Source organism: Mastomys coucha, unplaced genomic scaffold, assembly GCF_008632895.1.
Source record: "Mastomys coucha isolate ucsf_1 unplaced genomic scaffold, UCSF_Mcou_1 pScaffold16, whole genome shotgun sequence".
Lineage (NCBI taxonomy): Eukaryota > Metazoa > Chordata > Mammalia > Rodentia > Muridae > Mastomys > Mastomys coucha.
In genome coordinates, this window is record NW_022196898.1 from 25,711,563 (window position 1) to 25,735,562 (window position 24,000).

A 24,000-nucleotide genomic window follows, 5' to 3' on the forward strand; every position below is an offset into this window, starting at 1 on the left:
CCATTCCTTTCCCCTTGTACAAAACTCAAGTCCAAGTGGATCAGGGACCTCCACATCAAAGCAGATATTTGTTGATTCTTAAAACCCCATTTTTGAAAATTGAATATTTGATATTTGATAAGATTTTTCAGTGAGCAATTAGACACACTCACACATTGGGTTGTTAAGCCAATTTGAAGAGTATAATTTTATATTCATCTTTCTATTTATCTGTCTGGTAAAAGTGAGTTTGAGAAGAAGAAATAACCTAAAATGCTAAGTCATCTTTTACCCTGTTTCTATGTTAGAATGGATGTAGGATTAAAAAAAAAATAGCTTCCAAGTAAAATTTGAGAGGATATCCACTTCTCCCCTACTCCCTCATTCACTTTCCTTTTTTTCTTATCATTTACTTTCCTTCTTAAATATCTTTGTCTTATAGTATGAATCTGAATGTTTGACTCAAAAAACAGTGTGTTTTCAAGAATTTAGAGGAAAACAGTTCTTCACTCACAGAATTGGAGTTCCTCAGAGTAAAATGTCAGTTAGGCATGGAAGGTAGGACCAGGCATTGAATTGAAACAGGGGACTTCACAGTGTAACATATGCAAGGGACAGAGCATTGTTTCAATTTCCGAGGTTTTCAAATTTTCATGAAGGGACTTCTTCCCAGCCCAACCCAGAAGCTTTGATTTACAAAATTAATTTCAGTACAAGGCAGTATAAACAGAGTTGTAGTTTAAAGAGATTAAAACATAAAGTTGACACAGAATGAATAAAAGACACTCAGAAACAATATGATGTACTTGCATGAATCATGAGCTTCTCAAAGGAGAGTGCTATTTTACTGTCTTTACAATAGCCACAGACTAATTCTATTTGTCTTGAAGTTAATATCTGCCAAGGGTTACTAAAGAACTTAAGTGATAGTGTATGAATACTCTGAGGTGCACATAGCAAAATTATAATTGATAAGGTCAAAGTAGAAATGCAGGAAATTATGTTATCTTCATTACAATCAAAGTTAATGATTTTGTTTGTGAGATTCCTAGGAGAAAAGTGAGACCTCATTTAAACATCATAACAGGCTTAGGTCTTAAGCATAGTTCATTGCTATTTTAGCATAATATTTGTATGAAAAATGAATATTGATGGTATATTAGCAGCCTTTACAGAGATTATTGCTAATTTTCCTGGAATTTTTTTCCTCTCAGCTGGGAAGGGGCTTTAACTTGACAAAAGAGATACAGGGGTTCTGTTCTTTCCTGATTCCCCAAAATATTTCTTGTCTTTCTAATTTGCCTCAGCAGGACCAAATGAGTAACCAGAGAATATCCAAATTGTCCTTCAAAGAATAATCAATTCCTACACTCTGATTTGTAAAGTAGTACTTCTTTGTGGGAAAACATTCCAAGACTCCAAGTGGAAGCCTAAAACAACAAATAAATTCTAAACATTTCATGCAGATTTCTTATATATGCATACTTTTTGTAGTTTATCAGCTACTCACAGTCAAAAATAGTACAAATAATAAAGTGGATAGCATTTGGAAATTTTCCATTAAACACACACACACACACACACACACACGGGCCTACGTAACATTGACCATGGATAACTAAAATCATTGATAGCTAAATGTTAAATAACTACATGCTATGATATAAGTATTTTGGTTAAATGAAAGGATAGAGAGCCAGTTTGGTAGAGAGCTAACAATGATTATGTTGATTATCAATTAGATAGGATCTGAAAACAACTAGGAGATAAAACTCAAAGCAGAGTTGTGACAGACTATTTAAAGTGAGTTGTTCTCTAAATCTCTGTGACAAGTCATCTTCTTAGGATAATTGATGTTAAAAGACCCAGCCTAAAAGTGAGACCCAGAGAGGGTACACCCTTCTCTGGGCTTCAGTCATTGACTACATAAAAACAAGAAAGCTGAGCAAGAGCCTCTCTTTCTCTCTCCCCCTCTCCCCCTTGACCCCCTCTTCCCCTCTCCCCCTTCACCCCCTCTCCCCCTCTCCCTCTTCCTCTCCCTCTCCCCCTCTCTCTCACTTTCTCTCTCTCTCTCACTTTATCTCTCTTTCTCTCTCTCTTTCTCTCTCTTTCTTTGTGTTTCCTTTTTCCCTCTCTCCTTTTCTTTCTCCATCTCCTCTCTTCTCTCCCCTCTCTCTGTGTATGTGTGTTTGTCTGTCTGTCTGTCCAGCCCCACCTTGAGCGTGTTGTATTGTGTGCACTCATGTTTATATGTGTGTGAATAAGAAAGGATATGGGTCCTGTTTCTGTTACCATGTGCTGGGATTACAGGTAGTCTATGCTTGCTCAGCATTTATGTGGGTGACAGTGTTCCAGCACCCAAACTCTGGTCCTTACACTTGCATAGCAAGTCTTTTATCCTCTAGGCTATACTCACAGCACTTTAAGTGTCTCTTCTTCTTGACTCTGGACATCATATAATAAAATAAGTTGTCTCAAACTCCTGCTACCTTGAATTCCTAAATGAGCCCTTCTTTCCTTCAGTTTTTTTTTCTTTTCTTTTTTTTTAAGTATGTTTTTTTCACATCAATGGAAAAAAGCAAAATGGTATATTGTGTACTAGCAGTAAAGTCATGACATTGGAGTTAAATTGTGGCTATTACTTGGAAACATATACCCTTCCCCTACATTCCTATGGAGTGTGAGCAGGTAGGACACAGAGATGGTTCAAATGATAAAGAGTTCTTGCTACTTTTGCAGATGACCCGAGGTAGACCTACAGCACTTACGTTTGGTGTCTCACCACTACTTGTTAACTCTTGTTCTACAGGGTCTGAGACCTCCTTAGTCACTTTAGGCTCCTGGATACAAGTGGTACACATGCATACATGCAGGCATATAAATCTCATATATATATATGAGTGTGAGTGTATATATATGCATATGTATATATAAGTAAATGTTTGTATGTGTATAAGTGTATATGTATATATATATATATATATATATATATGCTAAATAAAACCAAAAAACATAAACAAAATAAATTTTTAAGAGCAGAAAAAGGAGGGAATAGATTTGCTCATAGAATTATGCTAATGCTGAGTTTAAATAAATAGCAATAGAAAGTACAGTTTTTCTCCATTTAGACTCTGTCATCTTAACAAGCCTATTCACAATATAAATGCATATTAACATAAAATATTTTCCTAATGGGCACATATGCCAAATCTTTATTAAAATCATAGAAAGAATTGCTTTTTACATGACTTAGATTATTCTGTTATATAAATTTGATTTACAATGACATTTGCTCAATGAAAACCACATGGAAATACATTTACAAATTTAAATGTTACGTAAAAATAAGTAAGAGGGGTTGTTTTTCCAGTGAACAAGTTAGGCATGGTGATGATGACTTTGCAATATTTGCATGTAACATGTGTTTGTCTTAAAATAATTAAAATAGTTCCAAAGGGACCATTAAAGCTTATTTTGAATCGATGAAAGCTATTATATTTTTCTCTTTTTTCTTTAATTCGTAGCCACTCAGCATACTTATTTACTGTGAGATTAGTAAGGATTGTTTTGTCTTATGGATAAAAAGCTATTTTATTTAGAACTAAGTACATGCAAACACACAAGTACTTCAGTGTATACAGAGAGGTAAGACTTAGGTACCCCTGGGTATTTTATTGGAATTAATTTCATTGAATTTAGAAGGTAAAAAGTACAAAGGAATTTGGCCAAATCACCTCTTAAAGGAGGATTGGTAAATATTTTCATATCAAAAACATATAATCCTATCATTTACACAAAATAGTTTAGTAGAAAAACAGGTGTTTGCTTTATACTACCATTGGCAATTTCTGCAGATAAGTCCTACAAGTAATGGAAATTCCTTTAGTGCTAAGGATTTCAGAATAATTATAATAACTGTGGGCACATAACAGAGGATAAAACCCTCAACTAGTATGTGTGTGTGTATGTGTGTGTGTTTATAAAATGCTATATCCAATCCATACCAAGAAAACTGGATTATTATAATTTAGAAAATTTATTTTATGCATTATTTGGATTTAACTTTAGATCATAAAAAACATTTAATTTATTTTTTTTTTTTGTTTTTTCAAGACAGGGTTTCTCTGTGTAGCCCTGGCTGTCCTGGAACTCACTCTGTAGACCAAGCTGGCCTTGAACTCAGAGATCTGCCTGCCTCTGCCTCCCAAGTGCTGGGATTAAAGGCGTGTGCCACCAACACCCGGCCTACATTTAAAAATTTTATATCTATGTTCTGAAAATTATCACAGGAGAAAAATAGCATGTCATATAAATAAAATACTTATGCTCCTAGTATTACTTTAATGAACATATTTTATATGAATTTTCAAATGTTTTAATTGCCATATTGATTATTTTAAATTCTGTTTTATTTAATTGATGTGTATGTGCACATATCTGCATGCCAAAGTATGTGGATGGTCAGGAAATACCTAAGAGGAGTTGGTTCTCTCCTTCTCCCAAAAGGGAGTGGAATATGGCAGTCAGACTTGGGAGCTTTCACTTGCTAGGCTACCTTGCAAAGCCATCCATCTTGATTTTTAAGAGTTATATTAAGCACTGTAGAAAAATAAAAGATAACTCAATATTTAACAATTTCCATATATTATTACTTCTGTATATGACATGTTCCTCTATTCATAGTATCTGAAAAAAGAAGTTTTACAACAGCAAAAATGAAGTAAAGATAGGAAAAATTATAAGAAATCAAAGTGTCCAGATGGTGTATTATTGGAAGAAGTCTCCTGTCTTTTGCCTCTTTTATCTTTTCTTCTAATGTCTGGTGTGTGATATCAGCATAATTCAGGCGTATTAGAATGTGCTAGAGAAAACTTATATTCTCATCAAGGTTTTCTAACTTAATTATCATTTCTTAAATATTTGGCAGAATTCAGCAGTGGTAAAATACATTATCACTGCTATGTTATTATTTTCTTTTAATTTTATATTTAATCTTTTATTTATTTATTTATTTATTTATTTATTTATTTATTTATTTATTTATACACCAGATTTTATTACCCTCCCGGTCAACCCTCCGACTGTTCCATATCTGATAACTCCTCCCCAAGAATGTCCCCACCCCATCAGACCTCTAAACTCTCTAGGGGCTCCAGTCTCTTGAAGGTTAGGTGCATCTTCACTGACTGAACCAAGACCCAGCAGTCCTCTGCTGTATGTGTGTTGGGGGTCTCATATCAGCTGGTGTATGCTGCCTAGTTGTTGGTCCAGTGTTTGAGAGTTCTCAGAGTCCAGGTTAGCTGAGACTGCTGCTCCTCCTACAGGGTAACCCTCCTCCTCAGCTTCCCTCAGCTTTTCTCTAATTCAACCACAGGGGTGAGCAGCTTCTGTCCATTGGTTGGGTGCAAATATCTGCATCTGACTCTATCAGTTGCTTGTTGGGTCTTTTGAAAGGCATTGATGATAGGTCCTTTTTGTGAGTGCTCCATAGCCTCAGTAATAGTGTCAGGGCTTGAGGCCTCCCCTTGAGCTGAATACCACTTAAAATATTTTATTTATCTGTTTTTATTTGAAAACAACCTTGCTTTTACATTTTTTTCTATTTTTTCTTTTATTGAAAATAGAAGTATAGTAAGGAGGCCGGGGCAATCTGGTTCTCAGGCTCTTGGGCACTCAGGCACCACTGGATGCTGCAGAATTTCTGAGAATGGAGTTGGGGCCCATGGAGTAGATCTAGCCTGTGGCAGAGGGGGAAAAGAGGGGAGCTCCAGCTGGTCTCACAGGGAGAGTTCTTGGCTCAGTGACGGCAGTGGGCTTTGCTTGGTTTTGGTGGCTGCTGTGGTTGGAAGCACAGAGGGCCTTCTATGGGATAATATAGGTGAAGAGCTTCTCCATGGTCCCTCAGTGGAGGTCAATGAAAAAATGAAAAGAGGCAGTTCATGGTTTGAAGACATTTATTGTCATGGTAGAAACTGGATGTGTAAAAACATACTCTACTTCTTAGTGTGGGCCTAAGATTAAATACCTTTTGCAGGGAGGATTGTCTGGGAAGGGAATTTTATTGGCTAAGTCCTCCAGTACTTTAGGTACCTCATTAAAATGGAGATCTGTTTTGAGGCTAAGTGACCAGAGCTCATATCCTCTACCTGTAGAGGGGCTTGGAGCATTGTCTTTATGTGACTGATGGCCATGAATCTATGGGGAACTGCAGCTAGTAACAAGGGTGCCCAGGAATCAGGTGAAACATCTACTATTCCTTCAGTGTCACCAGGGTTTCTAGCTTTACCTCAATCAGGAACCAGGGTGTCTTTCACAGTTCCACACCCCAGTTCAACCACTGGGGTCCAGCTTCTGTCCATTGGTTTGGTATAAATATCTGCATCTGACTCTTTCAACTGCTTGTTGGGCCTTTGGGAGGGCAGTCAGGTTAGGTCCCTGTTTGTAAACACACCATAGCATTAGTAATAGTGTCAGGCCTTGGGGCTCCCCCTGACACTGGATCTCAATTTGGGCCTGTGACTGGACCTCCTTTTCCTCAGGCTCTTATCCATTTTTGTTCCTGCAGTTCTTTTAGACAGGAACTATTCTTTGTCAGAGTTTGATGCCATTTCTTTCGACTGGAACTCTGCAAGTTCCCTCTCCAAACTGTAGGGCATTTCATGTAAGGTCCCTCCCTTTGAGTCCTAGAATCTCTCACCTCACAGTTCTCTGCTTCATTCTAGAGGGTCCCCCTACCTCTGAGCTCCAGAGGCTGCCTGTTTCCATTCTTTCTGCTAGCCCTCAAGGCTTAAGTCCTGTTCCCCCCACCCATTACTTGATCATGCTCCCCTCTGCCCCTCCCTGTCCCCTTTCCCACCCAGGTCCCTTCCTCCCTCTCCCTGTACTGCCCCCTGCATCATGATTGCTTTCTTCTCCATTCCAAGTGGGACTGAGGGGTCCTCACTTGGGCCATTCAGCTTGAAAACCTTCTTGAGTTCTGTGGATTGTATCTTGGGATTTCTGTATTTTTTTGACTAATATCCACTTATTAGTGAGTACACACCATGCATGTCCTTTTGCGTCTGAGTTACCTTACTCAAGATGATATTTTCTGGTTCCATCCATTTGTCTGCTAAACTCATGATGTCCTTGTTCTTAATAGCTAAGTAGTTTTCCATTGTGTAAATGAGCCACATTTTCTGTATCCATTCTTCTGTTGTGGGACCTTGGGTTGTTCCCAGCTTCTGGATATCACAAACAAGGATGCTATGAACATAGTAGAACACATGCCTCTGTGGCATGGTGGGACATCTTTTAGGTATATTACTAAGAGAATATAGCTGGGTAGATCTATTTCCAATTTTCTAAAGGAACCTCTAGATTTATTTCCAGGGTAGTTTTATCAGTTTGCAATCCCACCAGCAATAGAGGAATATTTTGCTCTCTCCACATCCTTACCAACATGGGCTGTCACCTGAAGTTTTTGTGAGAGGGCCAATATCACTAAGCAAGATGAGGTTTATAAGTATCTGAGCAAGCCAGAGAAAGCAGGCCAGGAAGCAGTATTTCTCCATAGCCTCTGCTTCACATGGATCCTCCGGATTCTTCCATGAGTTTCTGCATTGACTTTCTGTAATACTAGACTGTATGGAGGTGTATACCTAAGGTAGTTTTAGTCACCTTTTTTTTTTTATCTTAGCAACAGAAAGCAAATTTGAAGAATCAACTATAAGATTTTACTCTGTTATTTCCACAGTTCTATAAAACTCTTTATTTTAATCATATGTTTTAAAAGTGATCTTTAAAATTAGAGAACAGAGTGGGAAACTTAATTACAAACTACAGCTATACTCTGCTCATTTCCAAACTTTGATTTTGATGTCTCTTTTTACATGTTTTGTTGCCTTTCTCTAGTTTATCAATTTAATGATCATGTACTCACCAAAATTGGTGGCCTGATGTATCTACCAGAAACAGTGTGGGCTAGATTACAAATCAGCCCTTCCTGGGTTATAATCCTGAGGTTGTCACCAGGGAGAGTCAGAAAGTCCTATCCAAAAGTGCTGGCCTGAGGACAGGCGTCATTGTATCTTAATGTTGCTGGATTTTATTATGACAGACTGATCCCTGAAGTACAAAGCAATTCCTGAACTTACACATCTATTCTATTTTGTGGCAGACAGAGCCATTCATAAAACTGTAGTAGCTAACATTAAAAGAGTCAAGTTTATGCCTTAATAACTAAGGCTAGCACTAACCAAAATGGGGCCTGAGGGCTTCCTTACATGTATGTCAGGCCAACATGTCAACTCTCATTAACAGGCTGAAACATCACTTTGCTGGTACAAATCTCTTTTCATACAACATAGGTCTAGATTGTCCTGGAGGCAAGGTCCTTTCAGTTTTGCTTTGTGTTCATTTCACTATGAGAGCCCAACACTCTTCCAAGGAATCCTGCTATTCTTTCTCCATCCATTTCTTCTATCATATAGAGATTTTCTCTGAGCTTTGATTCCTTCACTCACAATAGTATTTATAGACTGCATTCTTTACTGACTGTCAGCACTAACTTGAGCCCAAAAGCTTCATCCAGTCCGCTAGTATGCGGCAACAGTCAGAGTGCCTTATCCAGCACTGTGTTTCCGTGTTGGGCCTGGCCTTTGCAGTCTCTCTCGAGCAGAGGAGCATCCTTTCCCATGATGTACTGCTTGAAGTTTGGAGATGATTAAAGTGAGCAAGTCTTTCCTCTTGACTAGAAAGGGGCCTTGCTTTATGGTTGTGCTAAAGTGTTGCTGTGTTTCCAAAGTTCCATTAATATGTGACTGATTTCCATGGTTCGGGTGAGTTTATTTTATTGCAAAGTGATTTTTTTCCAGTTAATATTTTCCCAAATATACATCTCTTTGTGATATTCCATTATCTTGCTCTACTCTCAGTTACAGACATTTTTAAAATCTATCTTATCATATGCTGTATTTCAAACTCTGCAGCAGTGACTGGAAAGACAAGGCAGTTAGAAACGAAGCCCTGTGTAAGTGACTAAGGAAGAGGAAGGAGAATGGCTTATTTCAAAGAGAGGAAAAGAATCTGGACCAGATATAATACAATATCAACACATTGAATTATCTCTGAGTGATGGCATTGCTTATAAGATTCTGTGGGCTTTTCATGTAGACTCAAGATTCACACTGTTATAGACCATCATTATAGCTGCGTGAGCTATACAATGATAATCCAATTGATATAAAACAAAAACACAGCAGACAAAGAAGTACCAAAAATCTGGAATCTCGTTTTCTAGGCTTAAAAATGAATTTAATGTTAGCAGCATATGAGAAAAAAGTTTGAGGCATAAAATAAAAAAAATAATCATGTCTTTGCTTGACTTATCCATTTACAGATTTATGTGAAATAGAAGGTACTAATGTTGAAATGTATGGTGAAGTCTGGTGTTTCTGTGTCCTACATGTTGTCCTAACTCCAGCAATTGGAGTGTTCAGGAAAAATTACAGTGAGGCACAATTAGAGGCACTGCCAACTCCCAGCCCCGAGCAAAATCATTCTATGTAGTCGAATCAATAACAGATGGATAATGACTGAGGGATCTTTGCTTCTAAATGGGAAAGAAAGGCTTGATTTTCCCAAGAGGCTTATAGCACTGATGGCTTCAGCCATTAGGTATTATTGTTAATCCCTGCAGCTAGAATGTGCATAGCATATGGTGTAATACTCAGCATCAATTGCATCAATTTCTAAGAATGTTAAGCATTATAAACCTATGTTTCCCCACCTCTATTTTGGAAGTACCACCTTAACCAACAAAAAGTTAATGCTATCTACAAGAACATATTTGATAAAATGGAAAATTCAAGTGAAGATCTGCAGCTTAGGAATGGCTATTCTGATGTTATAAAAGTCCTCTTAAATGTGGATTGTGAGTCTATTTTACTTCTATATCATGTTTTTTTCTTATTTTTGAGTTATTTATAATGTGATTTAATAAAATAAATGAATATATTAGGGAAGTCCTAGTTGGCAGCTAGCACACTGTTGGTCATTGGATGTCACTGCTTAGGTATTTAGTATGTGTTCATCCCATCTTCAGAAAGAGCCCATAAGTCATTCATATTACCTTTAATTTTAGCCACCAAACCTTCAATATATGGGTATCTTATAAAGGATAAAAATATAGAATAAAAACATCAGAAGAGCTTCAGAATAGTATCATCAATTACCTGTATTTAGTAACACATATGTAAAATGTTATGTTTTACAAAAAGAAAGACAAACATTTGTGAATTCACAACACACCCAAGTTGATACTTGAAACCCAGCAGGTAGTTATTTAATGAAAAACATTAGATAAATATCAATTACCTTTTAATGTTAAATGATCATTTTTTTGAGTACATACTACATGACTTCATTGCACTTGACTACTTTTACATGAATGGAGGTACAACATTTGTATCTATTTTCTAATTGAGTAATGTGAATTGGCTTGTAATAAATTAGACAACTATTAAGTGACATTGGTAGGACCCAAATACACAACTGTTGACTACAGATATTTTATATTCCGATTACACTACATAGACTTTAAAACAACAACAATCCATTCCGAAGCTGAGCTACAAGCAGTAGAAATTGCTGCCTCTGTATATTGTAGCATATTAAAGGACTGGGGAATTGTGGACCCAGCTATGCAACTGCATACCATGAATAGGAGGGTCTGCTAAATTGTGTGAGCTCTGCTTTCTGACAAGCAATAGTCAAAATCAGCAGAGTATAAAAATGTTGAAGCTCGGTCTATGGGAGCAGACAGTGTAGGAATGACGATGATGGTTTGCCTCACCATGCTTGAATAGACTTGCTATCAATCGGTGCATTAATTCTGTCTGGCTCCTGGAAACAGTCATTTGCTTAATAGTTCTTTTGTGAGCAGGGAGTCTGGCCCAATCTCAAATGACTCATCCCCCAGCTATGGAGGAGTTTAGGCATGAGGGAAAAAAAATCTAACTTCATTTTTCACAAATAATATGAAGAAGGAAGTAGTCACAGCATGCTGCACTTTTCACGACAGGATGCAGCAGTGTTTTCTTCTGGCACAGGTCAATGAGGCACAGAACCTGGTTTTCTTGTGTAGGCGTCACCCTGAGTTGGTGTAAATAAAGGAAACAATTCAAGCCAAGAGAAAAATATGCAGATTTGTTAAGCTGTATTGTGATGCTTTTCATTAGAAAATTTAGAAAAGTTCTAAGAAGGTGTCTTAACATCATCATTATAGTGGTTAAAAATAATTTGTTGAAATAACAAATGTTCGATTTCATGTTTAATGTTGATTTATTTTTTGCTGCTTTTCAGATTTAAAGTAATCTATTCTGTGACTGTTACCTATAATTAATTATATTATATAGAAACATTAAGACAAAGATATAGACATTTCATTCTTTTGATTGCCAGGTGATTAAACAGGAGGAATTCAACAAGGATCTTTCTGACTGTACTTTGTATGATTTGCTCAAGTATGATGACTTCAATGCTGACAAGCACCTGGCTCTTGAAGAATTCTACAGAGCATTTCGTGAGTACAGACTCAATCTTTTTCTCATTTTGCTCTTTTTTTTTTTTCTGATGCTTTATACAATATGGTTTGGAAGCTTGATCCTAAGTACAAGCTGTTTCTTAGAAGAAGTGTTATAACAGAGAGAATTTAAGGTTTTGGCTCTTCCAGTATATAGACAAAGCTTGGCGATTGTGCATTTCAGAAAGAACTCTGCAGACAAGCTTGCTTCTGTAGGGTATCGCATATCTTACTGACTTTGGTGTGAGTGCCAGTTTGCAATGCTGCATTAGAAGCTCCTCTAGAGGGGAAAGACTGACCTGCCATCATCATGCATCAGAAACAATTTAATTACTTGTGCAGTGACATTTACAACTTCATTACAAAACCAAAAATGAATTAACAGATGAGGCTACTGTACATTCCAGGAAGTGTGGCACTTTCAGACTTTTTTCTTCCACTGCAATAACACGTTATATTCATGCTAAGGGATTCTAGAAAAATTTATATTTGTTTGAACCATTTAAAAGTACCTTAGAATAACAAACTGTGCTTTCCATATAAAACAAAATATGAAGATTTAGTCAATATAATACTTAAAAAGAACAGACTACAAAACCACAACTAAATCAATGAAATAATCAAGACCTGTGCTCAAGAGAAAAACAAAGAAACAAAAACAAAAACAAAAAAAAAACAGAGAAACAAATGTGTCTACTTGCAAAGCAGTAAAGGAGCATATCATGCATTCAGGTGTATACAGGAAAACAAAACAGAGGCTGGATTACAAATAGACAGGTAGCCTTTGCATGTGTGTGTGTGTGTGTGTGTGTGTACATATATAAAAATATGTTTAATGTAAAAGACATGTTTTGAATGTTTTAATCTTACAAATGGTTGACTGTGAAGTTACTTAAAAAATATTATTTCTTTAGGTCAGAGAGATGACTCTGTATTTAAGACCACCTGATACTTTTACAGAGAACCTTATTCAGTTCACAGCACCTGTGTTAGATGGCATCCTGGGATCCACTAGTGTCTTCTGGCTTTTGCATCAACAACTACATACATGGAATACTCACACATATAATACACATATTCACAAATAAAAAAATATTGCTGGAGGCTATATATTTTATGATCAGGTATAAAAGATGGTCTTAGGATTTAATCAAATTGTCTGGTCTCTTATATGAGTAAGTGAAATATTTGCCAACAAGATGACTCAGGAAGTTGCTGGTCCCTTAAAAGGGTTTTACAAAGCTATTGTTCCTTGCAAAAATAAGGAAATGACAGAAGCTCCTATGAATAAGTTGAATCACACAGAGTTTAAGGAAAACTGCTGATTATAGCATCAAGCCTATGTCAAATTTGTTTTTTTTAACTGTGCATTTTATACTAGTCCTCACCTTATACACCAGGCATACACATATACATCAGAAGAGAATGAAAAGATGGCTCATTAAGCAAAAATGTGTACATATAATTTTATATAAAATATGAACTATTAATTTATAATACCACACAAGACATAAGGTTATAAAGACATAAATTAAAACAATGAGGAAGATTATCATTTGTGCTTTGGTGGAGAGGGTCTTTACAATGATTGTAGCAATAGAACTACTTGGCTTAAGTGACTTTAAACTTGGAGAGATCAAAGACCAGAGAATAGAATGACATAATCAAGCCAGGTGCCTGAGATTTGAGAGTATTTAAAACACTAGTCCAACATGAGTATGTTCTATTTGAAATTCTTTTAAAACAGGTGAGTTTTTTGTTAGTAACTAACTTTATAAATTATATGTTAATGTCCCAACTTTTATCTAAGAATAAAATGTCCCTGGTTTTTACTAAGAGAAATCATAGAGTAAATAAATCTGGGTAATGTAATCTGTAGCATTAACTGTAAATAACTGAGTGGCATACAGTTTATAAAGCATTTGGAAGTATGAAAAATATGTGTGTTTTGTTAGTGGTGAAATACTGGGAAATAATTCAAAGATAAGTGTAAAGAGTATGTTATTTTATGCTAGCGCATGAGGAGTATTTGCAATTATCTCTATGTCAGCAAATAAGAAACTTGCCTACAATGTCACAGTTTACCCGTCTCATAGGGAAATTATACCATGTTTTCAAACATGATTTGGTACTGATATGTAAGTACATTGTTCTGATAAATGATATTTTACAATTAAAAATCAATATCCAATGAAACTCAATCACGACAAAACATCATTAGTAGGCCACAAAGCTACTTTACACAAGGAACTACCTAAGTTTCAGAAGAAATGTTTTGTGGCTTTATATACTCTTAGACTGTAATACAAATGTAATTTAATGAAAATCATATATGCAATTAGCTTAATGACTATTTTACTATTTCTGCACTTAGGTCAGAGTTAAGGATAATGTAAGGGTCTACATATACAATACTTGAGACAGAAAGACAGCAAAATCCTGTTACCTTTCATGTTGGAAGGAAATATTAAGTTTCTTGTCAGATAAGGTGTACCCTTAAAGTGGCATTCTGTTTTCTTTAATACATTCAGCCAAGCATGTACATCTTATGGCCAAAGGTTTCTTTGAGAATGAGGAATGATCTGTATTCAGGTAAACCAGTGCTATGCTTCTCAGATAAAATAATATGTTTTGTAATGTTAAATGTGAATTGCATAAAATTCTACATCTATGATTTAAGCCTGTAGCAAAAAGTAAATTTGAATAATCAAAGTAATGACTAAAAACTTCAGACATTTAATTTTAGGAAAAGTGTTCAAGCCATGTCTCTTTGGGAATTGTACTAATTTTCTTTGGTTTATTATTTTCCCATATGTGAGTATGTTGTATGTTTCTGTTGCGAGAGAGTGCTCAGGGGTATAGCCGTGTAGGATGTCAAAGGCAATCTTTGTGTTGCTGGTTCACACCTTCCACCTATGCATGTTTTCCAGGGTAAACTCAGGTTGTCCAGCTTGCATCTTCAAATGACGGATGTCTTTGCTGGCTGAGACATCTCACTGGCCTGATTATTTCTGAGATATTTTTGGAGCCCAATTTTGTATTAGCCTTCATCAGGTCAATGAAAACATTTTAAATTTGTTAGTATTTTAGAGGATTCAATCTCCAAAGTCACAATTAACTAGTACTTATTAGTTTAAAATAATCAAAACAGGAGAAACAATTTTCATTTATGCTTTTTGTACATTTTTATTTTTGAGAGAATGAGATTCTAAGTATTGAAAGGTCTCTTGCAGGATTTTACAATGTTGGACTTGACAAATAATATAGCTTTTGTCATCCTCTCTCTCTCTCTCTCTCTTTCTCTCTCTCTCTCTTTCTGTTTCTCTCTGCCTCTCTGTCACACACACACACACACACACACACGCATATGTAAGAATGATCTTGTAAACTTACCTGCTAATAATTAATACAGAGGCTTTTAATAACAAATTTGGATTAATACAATACAAATTGTAAGAAGAAGAAAGAATTAAAAGAAATCTATGGTTCTCCTAGTGACAAAAATAAGTATTTGAATAGATCACATACCAACTATGAACATATTTAAAATGATTGTTTACTAGCTTTTTTGTTTCTCCTTCTTAAATCGACAGATAAATATTCTTAGAAAATTAAAATGATAAAATAGCTACTTAAAGGTATAAAAATATGCATGATTATATGCAAACTGTTATTCGTCTTTGTAGTAAATACTTCCAATGGAATGTGGATTTCATAATGATAATAAAGAAGAATTCTCTTCCTAAGAAATGACAATCACTATGTTAAAATATGACTTATTGAAACTATTTAATACCTACAGAAGAAAGGATGGATATCACCTTCACCTTTTTGTATGTTGAAGCATTAATTTAGGAACACTTTTATTTTAGAAAAATAATAGCAGCAAATAAAACAGAATTGAAACAACCTCATTAAATGGGAAGGTAATGAGGCCAGGTCCAAGTAGCAATTAAGATGTGCCAGAAGAGGCGGTGTTTGAAAAATAACTTACACATATAACCAGCTTTAGTCAGTGGGTAGTTGAAAGTATACTCCAGGAATGTGAGATTGAAGGGTGATGTCAGATTTCTAGTTTGAGAATAGTGATGGTGTTCATAGATGTGGCAAACATAGAATGAAAAGCATGTTTTGGATCAGAATGAAATTAAAGTTAAATATATGGTAAATTCAAAGAGAAACATCTAACTTAAGAATACTGTATCCCCATGAGGAACTCAAGCCTGAAAAACAGATCTGGAGTCCTCTGATAGATAGTACATCACTTGTATTTCTCAGTGAGTGTATAAGAAGAAATGATCATAGATTGGAAGTAAGGGGACCTTTTTTTAAGGAGATTCTACAACACACTACACAGAGCAATTGTTCAAATTTCTTATATTAGTTTTAAATCTGAAACATAGTTGGAAAGGCACTTAGTCAATTCAGTGTTTCTCACTTGCTGTATTCCTGTCATGCCAATGAATAGCTTTACTGTGTCCTTACAGATGGAAGGGAGATATACTACCCTTTTTTATAAAGACACTTTTACTGGAATGAATTCTTGCTTGTCGTTGCTTAAATCTTACTGAATTCCTTATGTACATATCTACAGTTAGCACTCCTTGAGAGTTTAGAATTTTCTTTACCTCATTTCTATCACTGTGACTTATACATTGTCTTACAAAATATCCAGGGTGAAGAGGTTTATTTCACTTAAAAGTCTAGGTCAGATGAGTCCCTGGGAGCTCTGAGTGTACTAGTTAGTTCATATTGTTGTTTGTCCTAAGGGGCTGCAAACCCTTCAGCTCCTTGGGTCCTTTCTCTAACTCCTTCATTGGGGACCCTGTACTCAATTCAATGGATGGCTGTGAGCCTCTACATCTGTATTAGTCAGACACTGTCAGAGCCTCTCAGGAGATAGCTATATCTGGCTGACTTGTCCTTCCTTCAGTCTCTGCTCCATAGTTAGTCTCTGCAACTCCTTCCATGAGTATTTTGTTCCCCCTTTTAAGAAGAGATGAAATGTCCACATTTTAGTCTTCTTTCTTCTTGAGTTTTTTGTGGTTTGTGGGTTGTTCTTCATGTATTCTGAACTTCTGGGCTAATCAACCACCAACCAAGGAGTATACATGGTGGGACTGATATTCTGGCAACATGTGTATAGTAGCAGATTGGAAAAGAGATCATCAATGGAAGGAGAGGCCCTTGGCCCTGTGAAGGTCCTGTGCCCCAGAGTAGGGGAATGCCAGGGCCAATAAGTGGGAGAGAGTGGGGTGGCAAGCAGGGGGAGGGGGAACAGGGGTTTGTTCTTGTTTTTTGTTTATTTATTTATTTTTTTGGTCTGTTTTTTTCTTTTTCCTTTTTTTTTTTGAGGGGAAACTTGGAAAGGAGAAATCATACGACATGTAAATAAAGAAAATATCTTATAAAAAAGTCCAGGTCATAGTCCATTAGTGCAGCAAGTCAAGATAGGAACTTAAAGCAACCCATCCACAGTCCAAGGCAGAGACAGAGTGAGTAGAGATTGAAGACATTAATGCTTACTTATTTTCCCTATGCCTGTAGAGTCCAAGACCCTCTGATTAGGGAGTCATGCTGCCTACAGTGAGATGAATCTTCCAACATCAATTAATAATCAGTCCCCCAAAGGCATGCTCAAAATCCCACCTGACCTTGATATTCCTCATTAAAGCTCTTTAATGATGAGTGTATATTATGTCAAGTTAAGAGTAAAACTAAGAAATGGAAGCTTCAGCACAGGGAGGAGAGACCACAATAAATTCTCAGCAGGAATTTAAAAATGAAAAAGTACATAGATAGGTAGAAAGAACAGAAGCAGAATATTAAAATTTAATAAGAAATTGACCAACATTTTCCAAGGGGAAGGCCAAAGCAAGAATGTCTGCTTATGTCAGCCACTGTATTTGCCAGCCAAGAAGTCACTGATAACATTGACCCTAAGATTTTCAGCAAAGATTCAGTGGTAGAATCAAAAGTACTAGTGATTGACAGGGTGACTAAAGAAAGGTGAAAAATAGTAAAGTTCACCATAGAAGCTGCTCATACAAGAATGTACCAGAAATGGATAGATTTAGACAACTTCTAGACAGCTAAACCATATGTATAGCTTTAGCATCATTATGATTGTTGACCCTGAGGGGGAGAAAGGGGAAGGTGAGACTTAGATGTCACATTGGGAGGCACTAGCCTGCCATCTTACTCTCCAGTTTCCCATTAGCCCAACTTTATATTATTCTACAAGCTGGATGCTGATGGGAACATTTTTTGTTTTACAATTTCTCTTTTTTCCTTCTCCTGCTTCTGCTTCTGCTTCTGCTTCTTCTGCTTCTTCTGCTGCTTCTTTGAGGTACTAAATTTGATTCTATTGTGTCTTTATTTTGTGTGAATTTTCTGATTTATGAAATATAGTATGTAAAGGTTGTCATTGTTCTAAATTCTTGTTATATTAAAAACAAAAACAAACAAATAAACAGTGTATTAAGGTTACCAACTATTACCTCGTGAAGGATTTTTATGAATCATGCATAAAAGATTTATATATGGGCAAATAAAACTATATAAAATTTTACTTTCACCGTATTTTAGAAGTTATGGTAACCTCTCTGTGTCTCTCTGTCTGTCTATCTGTCTTTCTGTGTCTTTGTCTCTGTCTCTGTCTCTTTCTCTGTATCTCTCTCTCTCTCTCTCTCTCTCTCTCTCTCTCTCTCTCTCTCAATCTGAATTCTTTAGAATCTGGATTAACAGAATTTTTCACACTTGCAAAGATTTTCACTTAGAAAATTTTTTTCTTTCTACATTGGTGTCAAGAGACAAAAGACAAAATATGCATATATATGTTACAGAAAAACTATTGAAGTAAACAATGGTGTGTGAGTTGATCAATCATTCCTAATTTATACAGTTATGTATCCTGTCATTTTTAAAAAAAGCATTGAACTAAAATTACTTCTCACCAATTGCCGTATAATATTCTGGGCTGGGCTTTCCTAAGCTATATGCTCACTTTTTATATTAGTTCTGAAAAAAATCATTGTTATTTTCCTTTTTGTCGACCCATGCTCTTGATAACAGTTTCTCTGAAACCCCTAGACTGAGGCCTGTGTTGCCGTTTTGTGTTCGAAAACCTTGTGTGGTTAGAGCTCCCTTCACAAAGGCAAGGGGTTTGTAAATCACTTAAAACTATGCCGTAGAGCTATGATTCAATTTGTCTGCAGAATTTTTTTTTTTTTTTTTTTTTTTTTTTTTTTTGCATTACATAGTAACAGCTGGGGCTTTTTCCTGAAGTGGTACTTCTGGGGGCATTAACAGATGCTGCATTTTGGCACCAAAATCTTACCATTTAAAAAATTATTTTAATGGCATCATGTAGGGTAGAGTAAGTTAATACATTTATATAGTGTATAATCATCAAATACTAGTAGATGACTTTTTATTCTCCTTGAATAAGTAAAAAAATAAAAGGATGTAATCATTACTTGTGCATAAAGAGAAAACAATATGTCAGTTGGTTTATTTGGTATTATTCTCTGATCACATCATAGTGGCTAATATTTCCCTCTCTGTATTATGTTCAGAGCCTTTGATCTTCTCTTTTAGTTATAAGTAAAATAAACGACAAGCAATGGGTAGTTTTGAAATATAATCATATCTTGTACTAGAGCACACTAGGACAATTCTAGTTATCTGAATATGGAGTTCAACACATATTTTGGTTGTATATAACCTATATAGTTAGATTCATACTAATATTTTCAGAAAATCAGAAAATTATGCCAAATACACATGTAATTTCATCCTTTCAATGAGTTTTTTTGTAACTTGTAGAGGCATTTAAATAAGCCAGTCATAAGTTTTGTTTTATAAAAGATGTTATAGAATAATTCATATTACAACCCAAACATTTTATGACTATTAGAGTAGAAATAATTTGTAAATGTACTATAATAAAATGAGTGCTTACCAGTCCTTTATGAGGTACTTACACTACGGAGGCAGAAAATAAATTAACTACTTGAGGTTCTAAATTTTAAATTTTCTCTTACTAATGAAAAATGTAGCTTGAAATAATATCAAATTAGGCTAAGTGAAAACACTGAAGATGTAAACTAGTAGTGTTGGTGTATACTGTGCATATAAAATATTGTTTGGTAAAATTAACTTTTCTAGATTTACTTTACTAAAAACAAATATATTTTTTATAACTCTATAATTACTAAAATATATTAACACTTTATCTCAATATTAAGTTTATTTTATGACTGTATTCAGTATGATTATGGACACATTTTCTGTACACATAACATAGTTATTTAATCTTATTAAATGTTCTAGTCTTTCCTCCAACCCTTTAGACACTTTGTCATGCTACTGAAAAATAAAATTACATATTCTTACACTTGTTATGTGTGTTTAAGCAACAGGCAGAAGTGTTATAAGAACCATTGCTTATAAATATTCATTGCTATTGCACACTACAATTGAAGGGCATTAACTTAATATCATATCTGAAAAAAAAAGACTTTAAGTTGGCATAACATTCCTGCTTTCTGTGCTCAAAGAATGTATAAATTGCAGTTTTAGAAAGCAGCACCAGCAAAAGACTTTAATGTATGATCAGGCTGTCTCCTTAGTCTGTGTTTTCAATCATTTTGGATACAATCCCTATCAATATCAATAGCAGCTCTTTTGGGGAAGGGGAGCAAAAAGGTCAAACATATGCTTTTCTGTGATCTAGATATTTAACAATATTCTCAATTTCACATTACTGTGAGTTAAAAAAGAGTCCTATTTATCTTGAAGTTCTACAAATAATCCTCACATTTATAATTCTTTTGATACCGTATTCTAGAGCCACAGTTTACAACACAGTAATGGGCCCTTCCTGTTTCTAAAAGAACATCACTTTCCTATCACGGGAAAGCTTCCTGGGAATGATTCCGATTGTTAAACACAATTTTACATACACCAATACTGAAGCCATGGGGTTGGTGTAAAAGACTGTGTTATTTATTTCAAAACTATAATAAAATACATCTACACATTTTACTAAATGCTAATCTGATCCTGTAGGCTGAAATTATTTGTAGGGTCTTGCAAATACACATAGGAAAATCATGGTTGCAGCTTTGTAACTACCATAGAGAATGAATGGTTCATGCTGGCTTATATGCTCCTGGAGGCTCATTTATTCTCTCGGTCATTTGTGTGGTACAGGAGAGCACAGGATGTTCCTGTGCATGTCTTCACCATCTGTTTATTACTGAAATTCCACTTTCAATCTGCAGTGACTGCCCTCTTCATCAGTCACCACAAATGCTTGTGGGCATAAAGGAATATTTATATAGAAATAAGTAAAACTTTATTGACATTTTTTCCCAAAGCTGCAAGTGATATTTTAATAGATTTTCATATTTCAAGTTTTACTTTGCCAAAAATACCTACCTGTTCTCTCTTACAAGTTTTTAGATCACGGGAAATAGTTTTTTGGGTTTTTTTTTTTTTTTTAAGGTAGAAATCATTTATCACTGGACACGATGAAATAGTAATTGCTTCATTTTATGTGATTGTTCAGCTGGAAAGATCAGATATAAGGGCAGAGTTATTCACAACCATGAGCTTAAAACTTGAGAAGCTTCATTCCTCACAGGCTCGGCATGGCCAAAATAATTTCCCTATTTCTGTTCCTGCTTTTTACCCTATTACAGAACAACTGATGGGGAGAGGACAATAAAATGATTGTCTTCTCAGCACTATTGGGGGATGGGGAATGAAAGTAGAGGTGATAGACTAAACTAGGAACTGTTTTATATCCTTGGTGAATGGACATGGATAGAAGAGGGATGGCTCTAGCTTATTTAAATGTGACAAAGCTAAGGAGGAACACTGCTGTGCTGCGGTCTAAGTGGAGAGGTGAGTGTATGTGTGTGTGTGTGTGTGTATGTGTGTGTGTGAGACCTAAGTGTTTGCTTTTCAAGAGAAGCTTCTGAATGTCATGGATGCTTCATGATATTCTTGTGACTGACTTCTGAGATTTTTTAATACATTATCAGATGACCTACCAAAAATCTCCAAAAAATAGTTATACATGATCTATAGTATAGTAATGTTAACTGAAGGTGGCATCATAACAAATTCATATTGTTAAAGTTCTGAAACCTGTTTTAAATGCCCATATGATATTTGAAAGGACATCACAGACCACTGCACACCTGCATCATTCCACTTATAAATTTTTTTGTTTGTTTCTCTGTATAGCCCTGGCTATCCTGGAACTCACTGTGTAGACCAGGCTGGCCTCGAACTCAGAAATCCACCTACCCTGCCTCCCAAGTGCTGGGATTAAAGATGTGTGCCACCACCACCCAGCTGAAATATTTCTTATTTAAAAATATTTCAGAGCATAAAATTAACTTCATTATGTAGTTCTGTAGAAAAGCATTTAGAGGGCATACATTACTGAACCTTATGTATAAGATGTTGAAAATTGTTTCCTTTGCCATTTGAAACTGAGCCAAAATACATGTGAAAATAAATGTTATGATTTTATACACACACACACATATATATATATGTACATATACGCACACACACACATATATATATTCCTTTGAGAGGTTCTACAAGCACTTTAACAAAAATAATTCAACAAATCAATATTATTATTATTCTCTGATGTGGTTCTCATTTTCTTTGCCTTCTACAAAAATCACTTTTTTATAAGTGAGATTCAAAAACTGTCTCCTAAATTGAATGTCCTTATGTACTGATTTTTATTCACATATTTATTACCTGATTAAGATTTATATATTATCCTACAGTGTACATGCTAGCGGGAAACGTCTCATAACTCATGGTCTTACTTAGAGAAGTCCCGGCTTACTTTCTGTTCTCTAAGCTGCAGATACAGCTATGTCTAAACTTCAGCACTGTGCTTCTCTTCTGATGAGAATTTCTCAATGGATTTCTAATATTTTGGGCATCTATCTGACTTCCTGCACTTGGAGTCAGCAAACCTTGTGGGGATCACTCTTTCCTCTTTTATACCTTTAGCATTTCACATCCTCATAGCCTTTTGCTCAAGACATGTGAAATTGCATGTGTTTTACTTGTTGTCCCTTTTAATATACAGTCTTAAAAGGCTCAGGTTCCTTTCCATGAACACATATTTCTCTCCTTTCTTGTTCAAGTTTACAAAAAGAAGTCACTATATAAAAAGAAACCACCTACTTTGTTTTTATTCATAGCCATTCTTTACTATGTTCTTTGCTGTGACTCTAAGACTAGTGGTAAATAAGAGTGAGGAGGGATACAAGCCATAAAATCACATTTTAACACCATAAAAATAGTTAATTTTCTATTACAGGAAATATTAAAGAGGATTCTCTATGAAACTATAGGACCCAGAGCTCAGATTCAAACTGATCATACTTTCAAAAATGTTAAGCAAGTTCTGAAAATATTCATCAGGCTCTTGAATCAGAAAAAGGAATGAGGTGAATAGAAAGAAAAAGTTGGCTCCCTTCATTTATTTAACAATGCATTTCCTTTCCATTTTATCTGAAAGGCACAGCCTATGTTTGCTTACACATGCAGAAACACAGATAATTTGCACTTAATCTAAACTAGAATAGACACACTAACCTATAATTCTTAATTTCTCCCTTCCCCCTATCTCTTTCTTTCTTCCTCCCCCTGCTCTGTGTGTGTGTGCATGTGTATGTGTATTTCTGGAGCACAGATTAGATTAGAATCAACATATTGTTGGTAACTACTATCTTACACTGTGAAAGTGTCAGGACTTGAGATAATTTGTTATATAATATCAATCTGACTAAATATTTATGCTCAAGCAATATTATTTCTAATAAAGAAAATATCATACATTTCAATTATTATTATTGATTTTAAATAATCACAATCTGATGTTGGCAGAGTTAAAATCTTTTCCATTTTTGATTCAGTGTTAATGTAATTATTTCATGAAATACGTAGATTTTGGGTAATTTATTGATTACAACATTTATTTTATTTTCTTAATTATAATCAAATCAATAAATGATAATAATTAGTATTCATTCAGTATTTTGTTCAAATGATGAAGTTTTTCTTCTACAATTTCACTAAAGAACAATACTGAAATGTTTGAGTTAATGGATTTTTAAAATTATTTTTGTTATACATATTAACAGTTCATATTAATGCATTAGTGTGCTAAATTTTATCAACAAAATGATTTTTCAACACAATTATTTATAAATTAATTATGTGACATAATCTATTCTTCAAGTGCTCTGTTCTCTTATTTAAATAACTTTATATATTAACTATTTGGGGCTATATACTTAACCTAGAGTATTTTAATTTTTCTAGTACTTATTTGTCATATTATAATAAAACTTTCAAACTTGAATTGCCTCCTTATACTTACTGATAAAACCAGGAATGATATAAACAAT

At 35.1% G+C, this 24,000-nt stretch overlaps 1 protein-coding gene across 4 annotated transcripts in view; it reads left to right on the forward strand.

Moving 5' to 3' along the window:
* Fstl5 (follistatin like 5) overlaps positions 1-24,000 on the forward strand; it is a 654,438-nt gene that overhangs the window by 334,969 nt on the left and 295,469 nt on the right. For all 4 annotated transcript variants that reach the window (XM_031374116.1, XM_031374118.1, XM_031374119.1 and 1 more), the window contains exon 6: positions 11,422-11,542. In XM_031374116.1, the coding sequence (XP_031229976.1) occupies positions 11,422-11,542 (121 nt within the window). The remainder of the gene's footprint in view (positions 1-11,421; positions 11,543-24,000) is intronic.